At 38.4% G+C, this 14735-nt stretch overlaps 1 protein-coding gene across 1 annotated transcript in view; it reads right to left on the bottom strand.

Moving 5' to 3' along the window:
* The window catches only part of PTPRQ (protein tyrosine phosphatase receptor type Q), a gene marked incomplete at its 5' end in the record, with an annotated part of 144630 nt that overhangs the window by 49426 nt on the left and 80469 nt on the right, over positions 1-14735 (bottom strand). The window contains 2 exons of the mRNA XM_082488741.1: positions 2815-3147; positions 12834-13103. Of these exons, the coding sequence (XP_082344867.1) occupies positions 2815-3147; positions 12834-13103 (603 nt within the window). The remainder of the gene's footprint in view (positions 1-2814; positions 3148-12833; positions 13104-14735) is intronic.

Here is a 14735-nt window from a genome sequence, read left to right as displayed (position 1 = left end):
ACAACTGAAATAAATAGCTAAGATCCTCACCTTAGTCACTGGATATTCAGAATTATTAGGTATTTCTGCTTTAGCACTACAGTCAAATCCTCAGCAATTGTAAAGAATAATCAGGGTCTCTGTTATGCAATTTTTGCTGATGTTGAAGTTTCATCTCTTTATATTCTGCAAACTGAGTCTAACAGTTTTCAGCTTAAATGCTGTAACTTCCTGAATATAATAATTATAGTATTTTTGCTAGGCTTGAGAGAAACACACATTTCTGAGAACACCATTATTTCTGAAGAAAATATTATTTGACTATTATTTCACAACCAAGGTAACTTTTCCTTTGGCAGAAGTGATGTCTTACAGAGGCATTTCTTGAAAATCAGAAACAGTGGCTAACTTCTGCCCTTAAATCTGCAAACACAACTACCATTGATTTTACGGGCTAAGTACTCAGGCTATTTTACATAGCAGCTAAGCACCCTTAAGCCCTAACAGACCATGTATATTGGCTGTGCCCCAGCAGGCTAATCCATAGGATGCTTGGCCCTGTCCATGAGGAAGAGGAGAGGGGGATCGACACCTGTTCTCTGGGTACACTCCGCAAGGCTGCCCACAGTCTCAGGTCCATTTCTCTTCCCTGCTACAGGCAGTACCCTTTGCAAAAGAAAGAGGGGAACTATGTTTTTTTAGTCTGTTGAACAATATTTCTAAAGCCTAGTCTTTGTAAAGTATGAAGTCAGGTAGCTAGAGACCTGCCTTGCTAAAGATCAGCTGCTGCTCAGGGAGGGTCCCAGCACTGCCAGAGCTGCCAGCTGGCTACCCAGCTGTGACATGTCACCTTCTTCCTTTTTTGTCTCCTCAGCTGATTGCCATTACCCCAAGAAAAAGACCAGCACCTAGCCATGATTTCTGGAACACTGCCCATGCTACCTTGAGTCCATAGTGGTGTGTTTTATAGGCTGCTCATCTCTAAATGTGTTACTGATTTAGCTCAAAGGAAATTTGTTGCTGCCCACTTCCCTCATCACAGGCACTGGCCAGCAGCCCTGGACACTTGGGCTAGAAGAACTGGTGGAACTTTTTGAACTTCTGCCTCACCACTGTTTGTTAAACTGGCTGATACAGCACACAGAGGACCTACTGCTGAGAATGACACTATCTTCATGGAAAGGGCTTGTGCAGTCTAATGAGAACTTTATACTTTTAACTACCTTCTCCTCAGTGACACTGATAGAAAACTAGTTCTTTCTTAAACTAAATTATCACTGTCCAGAGAGGAAATCATAAAGAAGATCCTACCTTCCTGTGATTATGTGTTTTGATTATCTGCCTCTCTGTCAAGTTGAAATCCCTAACTTTCCTAAACTCAGCAACAATTTTTTGAAGAGAAGTTTTTGTAAGTGTCAGCAGCTGAGATCTATCCATCTAATACTAAGAAATGTCCCCAGAGCTGCTGGCTCAAGAGTTGCACAAATTCTGTTACATATTTTCTGCTCCATCTGGGATTATATGTTTTTTGATATTTATTTTTTTTCATTTTCACTTAAAACACAGCATTAATTTACAGGCATAGCATTCCCGTAAGAACCACTGGACAAAAGAAGTAAGTGCAGATGGGATCGACTCTGCAGATGATTCCAGTATTTCTCATTCCAAAGGACTGCTGCTATGCTTTACATGAAAAATGGGCTGTTGTGATGTTCAGTATCATGGTGTCCATATCTCTTTGCCCTTTGGGGCTTAGAATTTCCCTATTGCAATTTCTCATCTGCAAATGAAGATGGTAATATTTCCTTACCTAGTAGAAAAATTGTGAGGTATTTAAGGATAGATGGCTCTATTACCATACTGAGAGCGCACAGATACTATGAGGAGCATATAAAAGCCTCCTGGATTCACATCACGTGATTGTAAAAACATGAATGGAACAAAGTATGTGGACCATTGAATAGTCCTTGGTACACAGCTGTCTAAGTCCTTGCTATCTCTATTATGATTACTTTGGAAGGGAAAAGGAGTGAAGGAGCTGTGATTTAGTCAGGCCAATCATGGTGGTTCTCAGTTGTCCAGAGGCCATATCTCAGATATGCTCTGAGCTAGGCTGGCTGTGGACTGAGAGGGTAGGTCATTTGTCAACGTGACAACTTCCTAAATAATTTATGTTTCATGTTCTCAAATATCTAGTGATGACTTATCTGTGACAACTAACTCTTTTACTTGGAAACACAAATCCTCAGCTGAGGCATGACAGTTCTAATATGTGTCATGGAAGTCCTGTAGGTGTTACATGGCTACTCTGATTTGTAATCTCTTTAGGTGGATACTGTATTGGAAAGAAATCTCAGTCCCTCTGAAACTATGACTTAAATTCTATTGCCAGGAACGTACAGCAGAATTTCAGGAAAGCGTTATGACATTAGAGAACAGACTTTTAGTCAATGAATTAAAAAAAGGACTACTTTTCATTGACACGTGCCACACGCGGAGATGGATTGAAAATGGCGTATCAACCCAAAGTAGCCAAAATTCAGACTTACCAATTATAGATGTGGAATGGGGCTGAGGAAGGAAATTGCAGTTGGGTAAGCAGTAAATATAGTAGAGCATCCAAAGGCATTAAAATATGAAGTAGTGTCAAGTATGCATAACTACCACATGATTTATACCATGATCTTTCCTACTTGAAGAGTTGCAATAAATCCTTATTAACTTCACCAATATTGTAGGTCTATGAAGAAATAACTTCTGCGAAGTGTTTTTGCTTATTTAGGTGAACATCACATTGTTATAGCATTATGACACATTGCAAACATCCTTACTTACAGCCAGGAAGTGTTTGTGTAGAAATCCAAGGTGAAGAACTGCCATAACCAACATTCGTACTGGCAGCAACTGCAAATCTGTACCATCTGTATTTTTTCAGTCCATACACTGTTTCTTCTATCCGGTCATCCACCACATTTTCATATAAATATTGATGCATCTCATATTCAATACATTCCTTAGTTTCCCAGTCACTGCAGTGGATGGACTGTAGCTGTGTGGTAATCTTGTAGTTTTGAAAGTAGCCAAGGAGAGATTTCGGTGATCTCCAATTCAAGGTCACACTTGTTGATTGCACATTGGAAAAAACAATGTCCCTGGGAGCACTAGGAACTACAAATTAAAACACTTGTAAGATATCTTCCTTTGAATGAAAAGTGATTGCATCTATAACCCTTTTATCCAGTGTTGAAAAAATATTTTAATAAGCATGTCTAAAGACCAAGATTCAATTTCATATGGTTAATAAGGAGTAATTCTATCGGCATAAATCACACTGTACATATATAGGTGGCATACTTTTATTATAGCTTTTGAAATAAAGAAAAATACTTTTAGGTGTGGCATGCAGGGGCAGCTTTGAGAGGTGTGACATTGCTGTTGCTACATTTGTGGCTGTCTCAACCGAGGGAGGGAACAACAAGCAAAGTTATTTTTGGTCTACCCATAGCATCTTTTACTGCTATTGCTAACTGGGATTCCTCACGTCTCACTTAGAAATACTCATTTGTCTCCCTTTCTCTTGGTAACATATAAAACCCTCAAGCAACACCTCAAGGTTTCATAAGTGTCCTATTTCACCTTCTGAACGGAAAGTATCAATACATGGAATAGGTTTGTCTAACTTTATATAAGTGCTTTACAAGCTGTTCAGCAAACAACAAATTAAACAGACGCCAACAGAAGAGCTCAGTAATATGGCAATACAAACTGAAAAGAGAAACTTCCTATAAACTCTGCTCCCATGGATTTATATACATACATATATGTGGGTATACACAGGTTATACTCATGTGCATGGAGACAAAAGTAGCACATGTATGTACATACATACACATACACACACATTTATCCATATCTATATTAAGCCAACAGCGTACTCCCAGCTCTTGCAGACTATATGCAACATGTGTTTTTGTGCTATATCACATAGTCATACAGTAAGCTAATATTATCTCTAAGACTCTGTAAGATAATACTAATACTCTCTGTGGCAAAAACTGTGCAGCAAAATCAGCTCAGAAATCATTTTGTGCACTCAGCTTTAAAGAGTGCTTTAGAGTCTTTGGGGAAAGAAGTATCGTTGGTAAAAGAAAAACACATGATACATCCTCAAACTGAAACTGAAGAAGCCCCAAGGCTTACATAAAGAATAAAAGGATCCCAGACTAACATTACTGGGCAAGAAAGAGAAAACCCTCCATATTTTTGTCAGCCTTGTGGGAATACCTGATCTCTGTTTTCATCTGCAACAATTTGTTTATAAAAATCATCATAATATAACAAGCTGAAGTCTCTCCACTAAATATGAATATTTAACAAGAAATGTAAATTTTGAGTCAAACCAAGCTGTGATGATGAAAAGGTCGAGCAATTCAAATCCCTCCAAATGAGCCCAAAGCAGGTGGAGCCTGCCAGAGACAGGCCAGGCACAGGAACCATAGGCACTTCCCCTGTCCTTCTGCTCAGCTCTCAGGCACACACACACAACATCACAGCATGCAATAGCTCCATATGATCCTACCCTGCTACACACCAACCAGACACAGAACAAGAGCAAACTGTCTTAAGAAAAAAATCTTTGCTAGGGACAACTTTCATCATACTCCATGCTATCAAAATTAAAGCTGTTTTGCTTTGTTGTTATTAGCATGAAGAGAAGTGCAGGAAATAGTAAATAAAACCAAAACAGTAACATTCTTGATCACAGTTTTGGAGATGTAATACTCAGTTCTCCCACTTTCAAAAAAATAAACACTCCAATATTTTCATAATAGCTCTATACACTGTATTTGCTACTTGTGTAAATTACAAGCAAAGAGTTAGTTTGACCATTAGTTAATGGAAAATAAAGGCAGAGAAATGTTCAGTGTTTACCATAAAAAAATTTGTATTTTTCCTTAAAATCCTCTACTCTATTACAGTATAAGGTATTAATATCTTTTAAGATACTGCAAAGAACATGAATCTTACACGCTCAGTTACGATGATGATAAAATATCGGATAGAATGGATAAAACTATTTGAGTGAAATAAAAGTTACCACCCACTCTCACTCTGAACTTGAATTAAAGTATTTTTAAGACCCAATACTACATATTCCAGGAATTAAAAAATTAAGCTTCAACAATTCCAAAGACATCAGCACAGATAAAAATTCCAAGAATTTAAGAAAATTCAATTCTCCTCCTTCTCACTGAGAAGAGTAATCTGGTTTTTGATAAGGAATATGACTTCACCTTCTGAGGCAAACTACTCCAGGAACCCTTGCTGCAATAGGAACAGACAGCACTGGCAGATTTGTAATAAAAGTCTGAAAGTATGCAAAGATGGAAACAACTGGCTCTAATGCCTCTTAGTCTACCATTACAACCTTCCATCTGCTGAAAACTGACTATTGGACTCTACTCCAATTTAAATGAAAGACTGGATCAAATACTGAAATAGGGGCTTGCAATAAAGTAGATAGTAACTGATTGCTTGCTGGGTGCCAAGAAGATGTTGGAATTATATACCTTCACTTGCTCAAATGTGCAGCTGGTAGAGCCATGGCTGGCACAACTGCGGTCTTTGACCCTAAAACAAAGCAGGTTAAAGAGGCTAGTCACAGGCAGAAAGAGTAGTGCCCATGTTCTAGCCAGCATGGTGGGCTGGCTCTTCTCAAGGCGAGTACCTTGTTCCCCCAGTTTCAACATGGATGATGCCATCAAAAAGAATTGAGAGCTAGCAATGTTGCAGTAAAATTGGAAAAGATGCTTGACAGTTTCACAGAATTAGAAATTATATCAGGAAAAATAACTGTGGCTCTGATTTGTGGGCTCTCACACAAACCAACAAAAAACTTTTATTAGAGCCTCCATGAGCTGGAAAAAGACAAACTTCCAGAGAGTGGGGGAAAGAATGCGGTGTTTCTCTTTCCATCTGTCCCCTAGAGGACTGTCCTTTTTCCCGCTGACTACAGAGTGAACCCATGCAAATTACTCTCACAAGGCTGAAGATAGTCTCTGTGATCATCCCAGTAATACTATGTCAAAAACACCACTTTGAAAGATAAGTTTGCAGGTATCAAGATAACAGACAGATTTGAAAAGTACTCCTACTTTCCTAGAAAAGCCTATATTTCTACTTTATGTCATCATTTTTCCAGTTTACTAAGACTCACACACGCAAACTATTTCTAACCTACAAAAGAAAGGGTCAGTCAGCAGAAGACATAGGAAAATTTTCTCCATCAGTGCCTAAACAGATCTTCAAAATGGAATCAGAGCCTTAAATATTATTCAGCCTAAAATCTAGTCCATTTTATCTCATTGCTCACATAGACAAATCAAATATAAATGTAATCCCTCATTAGATCTGAATCCGGAGCAAATCAGAGGTTTGCTCTGAGGGCCGCAGTGAGGAGCAGTGACACCCAGTGGCACAGCGCCTCTTGCACTTGATGATTGTGTTCAATGAGACAATTTCAAGACAACTATGCTATTGGGTTACAGATACAAAGAGGATTACAATTACTCTAGCATGGAGAATCAGATTTCCATTCCTCAAGAATGACTAAAATTCCCCCAACTTCTTCTGTCCACAGATGGTACTGATTTGAACAAACCATTGCATGCTTCCTAGAGGAATCATGCAACTTTTTAAAATTTTCTAAATGTGACTCAACAATGATGAAGTGATCTTTGTTCACACTGAAAACAATTAAAGCCAAAATTTGCATCTTTGTCAATTATTCTTTCAGATTAATTTGGAACTGTAACAAAGATTTATGTATCTGCTCTTATACACTGCTCCTTTGATATGTGCCAAACAGGAACTTTATTATTATTCCTGGTTTCCAGAACGTGCATTTAAAGAAAAGGCATGAAAAGGCTGTGTTTGTGGTAGTGTAGGACATTAATTGGCTGGAATTGTGCTCTGATTAGCTACCTGGCATTCTAGTGCTAATCCCACATTTACATTTCCCAGGAATTATGGGTAGGACACCTTAAATCTCATCATCATATATCTGTCAGTCTTACCCTATTTAATTATATTGCATTTCCTATAACTCAGCTAGCTCTGGGAGTAGGGAGTTTTTCAAAGTTTGAAAATTTTGGTGCAACGTACTCCATCGTCTTCCATTTAATAGCTTTTAATTCAGATTCTGAAAGCCATCCAGGGAGCTGGCAGAAAGGCTGGCCATGAAATGCTGGTGAATTCAATTTCTGGACTGGAGGAGGAATGAGGTATTTTCAGGTTCATCCACCATTGTTCACATGATGGCAAAACTCCAACAAAAAGTGCCTGAAGCCAGATCCACATGGGATTTTAAGCTCCTAAAACCTATTTACATGCCTGAACTCCCACTGAAGTTGACAGGAAGCTAAGCACCTAAATAGAAGTTACTGTCACAGATCTTGGCCCTGGTTCCCTACACTCGTCTGGCTGCAATGCTAATCAGCCCTCCCAAAGCTGGTGGACTGCTCTGAGATTAAGTTTTTATTTGAGAACCTAAATGAAAGGAAAGTCCTGGTAGAAAAAGCACCAGGACTGTGCAAAGACTCAGATCAAGTTGAACTAGGCCACTGGAACTGGTTTAAATCAACAGAAATACTTGGTAGAAAAAATCTTACTCAGAATGCAAAGATAACCTAAGGGCAGCAAAGGACACACACAAAAAAAATCTACTGAGAAAAGAGAGAAGTTACGGCTTTCTGTAAAGACCTCTGTGGAAAGCAATGACTACAGCTGCGCAGGCCGGGAACAGAAGACGGTAATATGATATGGCATAGTTCCTAACGAAGTTAATAAAAAAAAGTCTGCCTACAGAACAGCTGCTTGTAGCTGGAGTTTGGATTAAAAGAACAGCGGCAGCCTAGAAGTCTGTTGGATGGTATTAAGAGCATCAATAGGAGGAAAGTGAAGAACAAAGTAGAACGGATAGCAATGGGCACACAACAAAAGTCTTCAGAAAATAGAGGTATCTGAAAAGAAAAAGAATATTCAGTACTAATTATCTCTATTAATTTTTGAAAGCTTAGTTACCCAAAGAAGTTCCCTGGGTTAAGCTGATACCCCTGATCATACTAAATAGTACTCTAGTATAGACCACTAATTTCAGGGGGACTCATCATGATGTAAGGTCCTGCTTAGTATGAGCAAGGACATCACAAATAGGTCCCAAATGATTTTACTAACATAAAAATGTAAAAAACTGTAGACTATTTTTCCCATGACTTAGGACTGATACTATCAGACATGCTTTAAAGGGAATTGCACAGTTGAGAATACGTCTTAAAAAAAGCTTCCTCGGACTGCATCTCTTAGTCCTCAGCACATTAGAAAATTCAGTCTCTAGCTATGGGATCTAAGCACTGAAAAATCAAATCCTACTTATATAAGGAGAAATGCACACCTTGAAGCTAAGTTTAGAAAAGTAATGAAAAGCTGTTAGTATTCCAGTCTGAATGCTGTTTTCTGACAAACAGGACCACTGTCTACTTTTCAGCAATTTATTTGACCTGTAAATGCTTTCAGTATTAGCTTTGTATGTATACATCACCACCATTTCTCATACATTAATCTAGAGTTGACCTAGTCTTTAAAAAAATATTTCTTTCATCCTACATTACATGATTCTTCTATTTTTATCTACCTGCTTATAAAAATAACATCAATGCAATTTCATTGGCATCAATGAAGTGATCATTGCATTTGTCTAGTGAAGACTTGCCAGAAACATCAAAGCCATTAACTGACATTTGGATATGCCAACTAATCAGAAAATCTAAAAAAAAAAAAAAAAAAAAAGATCCACATTACATTAAGAAAACAGATATCTGGTAAAAAAAAAAAATAATTTTCAATCATTTTGGAAAGAAGTACTTCAAAGATTCTTAGTCATGATTCACTCCACAATTTTTGGATGCTTTTACTTTAATACGGTTTGGCAACATAAACTTGCAGCACTGATTGAACATGTGAAACATACTGCTCTTATCTGTAGTAGTGACAACTAAACCAAAGCTCTTCCATTTCCAGTGTTGTGGCTCTGCAGTAGCTTGATTCCTCTGGAAAACCAGGCCACACTGCACTGCACACTGCACTGCATGTCATGCTTGGTGCCCTAAGGACCACCTTAGAGTACGGACTTAAATATTTCTTCCAGTGCTTTACGGTCATCTGTAGTTCTGTTCACAAGTTAATGAGGAAATTCGTGTAACTCCAACTCATAGAGCTGCCAGGAGGTGTCACATGCTATGAAAAGGATTTACGGTCAAGGAAACAAAGCATTTCCTTGGATATGTAGAAATCTTTAAGCCCACACTACATTTTCTGCTCCTTACAGGCCTGGATAAAAAAAAGGCCCACATTTTCCAATGGGCACCTCCATCCTGGAGGTACAAACCCAGAATCTTTAAAGGTCCCCCTGTGCAGAGACTAAATGCATTTTGTGCACAAGTAACAACAGATTATGATAATTTGCCACCTCCACACCAAAAGACCTAAGAAACTTTCCCATTACCAATCCTTTTTGGCACTACTCTCCTTCATGCACAAGGCATACTTCTGTGTACAGCTACAAGTTGGTATTGGCCAGCAAAATTAAGCACAGATTAAATTAAAAAAATGTTTCCTGGACAAATTCCTAGCCATATTTCTTTTAAATGTAAGTTATGAATGAATCTCCGTTTAGTAGAAAACAAATGGTAAGGACTGGCTCCGCTGTACAATGAGTTCCAAGACGCTGTGTTCAGTTATAATATTAAGTAGAACTAGCAGGAAGGAGGGAAAAATTACTCTGCATGTCTTAATACTATAATCAATATGATTAATATTTTCAGAGAATAATTGAAAATCCATGAAGAAAAAACTAAGTCAAAAAACCTGAAAGCAGCAGCAGTTTTCTTTTGATTATTCATTCCTTGAACCCCCAAAGTGGCTTTTTAATTGTTCTGGTTTTATTCTTAACTGAATGACTATTACACTTGTCTCAGACTTGTGCGTCAATTGAATCTTCACAGCTTTAGTGTGCCTTTTAGAAAAGTTTCTTACCATTTCATGGCTCTTTCTCCCTTCTAAAAGCTCACTCAACCTTAATGAAATTTCATTTTAATATGTGCATTTTCTTGAAAATAATCCAAGGATTATCCAGTCATAAAATCCTAACTCATTTATGCATGTGTACTTGCTATATTATCTTTCATACTCTGTATAATATATTTAAACACAAAGTAATATTACCACTACAAAGTCAACAATTTTTATAACATACTGCAACATGGCAGAAGTGGTTTACCATGACAATGGAGCTAGATTAGACACAAAACACTACTAATCTCCTCATAAATTTAATCTTCATGATTCATGTTTAATTGTACCCAGATACGAACAAATTTACCTCAAAAAAAAAAGGCAAATAATCTTGCTAAGAATGTAAAGGTCAAACACTATGCAGTGAGACACTGAGCCAAATTCAATTTCACTTTATGTCAGAAATAAATGCATTGTCAGTGACTCAGTGCTGGCTACATATTCTGTGACTAATCTTAGACCACCATAAATAAGAAGCTGACAACAGCTATAAAACTGTTTCCATTCCCAACCATGAATCTCCAATTCCTAGTACCCAGTCACCACAAAACAATTCATGCAAACACACAGTTAAGGAAATGTCCTAATAATAACTAGTTTGTTGTAAATATGACTAAGCAAGAACATGTAAGCCAATGCTAAAACAGCAAGAAAGGGTCTGTGCAGTGTATGTGGGAAAAATACACGTATTGTAGTATAAATCCTTAGGAAAACTCCCAGTGATAAGACACATAACCCATACGTTGCTACAAAATAAAACCTGGTGTTTTTCTCCTGCTAGCACGACTCCATGTAACATAGACCACAACAGACTAGCAGCCTGTCTCCCAAAACCAGGCTTAACACCACATCCACAGCTTCTCCAGGCTTTGCTCAAGCACTGATTAATAGCCAACCCCAAATTTCTCAGAAATCCCAACAATTAACTTTTCCAAGTGCCAGGTTTCTTTAACACTACTAGAAGCCTTTCCCCCATCCTCCAAGAAGGGAGGTACCTAGGAAGCCTCCTGGTCTCCTCTGTACCACAGGGTAACATGCCTCCTATAAGACTATCTCCAAAACTTTCAGGTTTTGGATGAGTCCAGTTTTAATTGTGCATCAGCCCACCTGTCTGCACACCTGTTCCCAGTTTTGGTTTTACTGGAGCTCTGAGTCAGGGCTGGCTCTTCAGCGGCTCTAATTTAAAAGAAAGAGTGGAGACTTCTGACAGCAGTTGAGAAGTGTACTTAGGTGCACACTTGCATGTATGCATGTTCACCACAGCAGTTAAGCTCACTACACTATATCCAGCCAATACTGTGAGATAAAAGTATGCTCATCTCTAATATTTCAACAATGCTCCCTTCAGAAGTGGATTTTGAACACTGCTGACGGACATAGGTTTCTGAGCAAGCAAGAGGGTGCATGACCCAGGCAGAAGTCTTAAATCACCAAAGCACTGGATTAAAAGGGACCAACAAAGATCAGAAAATGGCAGAAATTGTAGGGGGGTGTTGTTGATCAGGAAGCCAATTCAGAGAGGACATTTTTACCAGAAACAGGTATGAATGTGCCACCCCATTGTTCAAACAGGAGATTTTGCCAGGCTTTAGTGGGATGGACTTTATTACGATAAGGCGCGTCGCGTCCCCAAGTCTAATTTTAAGAAATGTGAAAGTCATAGCTCAGAGCGGGGCAATGAGGCTTTGTGAATAGGAGAGATGCAAAGGCTGAACCTAAAGAGGTGTATGCTGCTCAGGAAGCCACCAACAGGAAGTCTAAGCATAAGGGTAAGTCTGATCTCCAAGTTGAGATATCTGATTCAAGTCTACATATTAGAGCTGCCCCCCTCCACTTGTCACGCAGAGCCTAAAACCCATCACTGACACAGACTCTTCTATTAATTCACAGAACTGAGCAGAAATCCCTCTTTCAGTTGAAATATATATGTGAATGAACGCTGCCACTCTTTTACGTTACTCAATAACTTTGGAATTAAGGTATTATGAAAGTTAGGTTTGCTTCCTATTTTTTATTGTTATACTGAACTATCACTGAAGAAGAAAAAAACAAGAGAAATAATCCCAAGAGTAGAAATTGCTCCTAACTGGGACAGAGAACTGAAACAGGCATTTACTTCCTGGATTGGGCATTGGGCTCCTCTCCACTTCCAGTTTAGGAGCTAGGTACATAGCTATTTACACAGAAGCAACACTGTATTTTGCACAGAATTTCATCCCCAAGTGCATATGGAAGTTTCAGGTGCCAGATGACAGCACAGCCAGGATTAGGTGAAGTGTGAAGCGTGCATGGAGAGGGAAAGGAAGATAGATTTTGGGTGACAATTTTTGACTCCAGTGCCAAAAAAGATGCCTACATTTTTCTTTGGATTTTGCTCACAATTTTCTTTGTTGTTAAAATATCCTATTCATCAAGTTATGATAAAAGTCTGCTTGAAGAAGTTATAGGCTTCTTAATTGCACAAAGTCTGAACAGCTTGATTGTTTTCAACATAGGAAAAGGTACTCTCTCTGTGCTTTTTTAAATGGCAATTAATTCCATTCTCATTACCGAATGTATTCTAAAACAGGAGAAAGAAGAAGCCCTGTCTCTCCTCATCCACTATCAGCATGAAATTTAAACAGAAGGATTTAGCTGCCTGAACTGAAGCAGGTATTTCAGGCCTGCTTGTTTCATGGTCATCATTTAAATTAAACAAAAGAATTAACTTGAATATTCGTTACCTTTTTCTGGAAGCGTACTGGCATTGCATAACTGTTCTTCACCATCACCAGCAGATGTTGCAGCTTTTATTTTAAATTGATAAGTAATATTGGAAAGCAGATTTCTAAAAGTATGCGATGTATCATAAGATGAAAAATTTGTAGAATTTCCTTCGACTGTTATGATGTAATGAGTAATTACACCGTTGGATGAAGCAGGAGGGTCCCACTGCACTAGGATCGATTGCCAACTCGTTGCGATACAATGAACATTCTGGACAGCATCTGGTACTTAAAAGATACACATGCACCAAAGATTAGCGTTCCCACACAATTAAAATGGTAGTCACAGAACAATATATAGTCAGAGAAGCAGACCCAGCCTTCATAACAAGGGTCAAACATTCCAGTGGCAAAAAAAATGGATACTGTAAAAGAAACACATTGAGAGATCAAAAATAGGTCTTTGTCCTCATTAGATGGTTCATTTCCAACTACTATGAACATGACTGATGCTAGTACTTAAAACAGAAGCAGCCATCTATCTGGCTTTTTCCTAGTTGCGTGCTCCAGATTTATTTTCCCATCTGCTCATATTTTCCCCATGTTTTTTTAATCAAAGTGTAGTAAAACATACACAGTAGTGTGAAACACATATACATACTCCACGACAGCATCAAGAGCACAAGCTGCTTATTTATGTTAGCTTTGTTTCTTTTAGGCACTGTATTATATCTCTGTCCTTTCAGCAGAGCACGACCTGAGCAGAAGTCATTGGGCAGGTTTCAGAGCTGTCATATCAATGCTATTACCTTACTGTTCCCCTCCTCCTTGCTGGTTCCAGCAGGAGATTATTTTTTTTAAATGCCGATGAAAAATTAACAAAAGGCAGCAAATATTACACTCATGCTGAAAATAGAGCAATTATCTGTGAACAATTGCTTAAACAGAACAATGAACTAAAGTATCTCAGAAAGGGCTAAAGTGCTCACTATACCAGCTAAGAGAAAATGAATACATAGTGAGCAGTGCTGCAACCTACTTCCTCTATTGAAGCATGTCCAGGAATCCATATAATAGTGAAAAGACTGTCAGTGAGATACTAGAAATAGAAGGAACCATGTTCATTATTGCTGCATAGAGGTAAATTAATATCTTTAAAGTGATTAATTTTCTTTTCACAGTTTAAAGTAAAATCTTTTTTTTTTTAAAAAAGCAGCATCTGCAGAAGAAAGAAGATTAACTGGCACTTTTAATAAAGACTAGAGACAGAATCCTTAGATGAACTCAATAAGGAACTGATCCAGCAATTGCCCAAAATCTGGATTGGAGGGAAAGGAAACAATACTGCAACTAGCTGAGCATAAAATCTGAGAAAAAGCTGTAAAATATCTAGACCATGCTCCTGTGGGCAATGTCTCGCAGCACTTCTGAAGAAAGTACCATGAGTATGGAATATCAGTTATGAAATGAGACAACTGATGGATGACCATTGTTCTTGGGCAGAAAAATCTCCAGCTGCAGGGATCCAACAGCCAATCTGAACCAGTTCGGCGATGGTCCAGATTTCTCATGGTGGTGTAACTGCTGGGTACAATAAACAGCATAATTTTTCCCAGAACCCCGTTTTATCAGCTCTGGAAAGAATATCTCACTGGAAGTGTGGTCTTGAAAAGCTGTAGTCACCATATGGGGTCTTTTGATACTTCGTTTTCTCCCTTTGCTGTCAGTATAAAGGAACCTGGGAGTTCAGACACAGCCCTGGCACTGACAGTTTATAAAGTGCATGAGCCTGGGGATTGCTCTGACCTGGCAAAGGAGCTACAATTTTCCACAAAGGCCAGTTTCACAAACTCGCAGAGCTCCCGGGCTCTCTTTAGTGAATGTTGAATATTCACTTTCATGTGATATAATTTTTCATTT

This window comes from Vanellus vanellus (genome assembly GCF_965231255.1).
Source record: "Vanellus vanellus genome assembly, chromosome: 1".
Lineage (NCBI taxonomy): Eukaryota > Metazoa > Chordata > Aves > Charadriiformes > Charadriidae > Vanellus > Vanellus vanellus.
The sequence above is the reverse complement of the archived record's forward strand: the minus strand, read 5'-3'. Positions and strand labels throughout refer to the sequence as shown.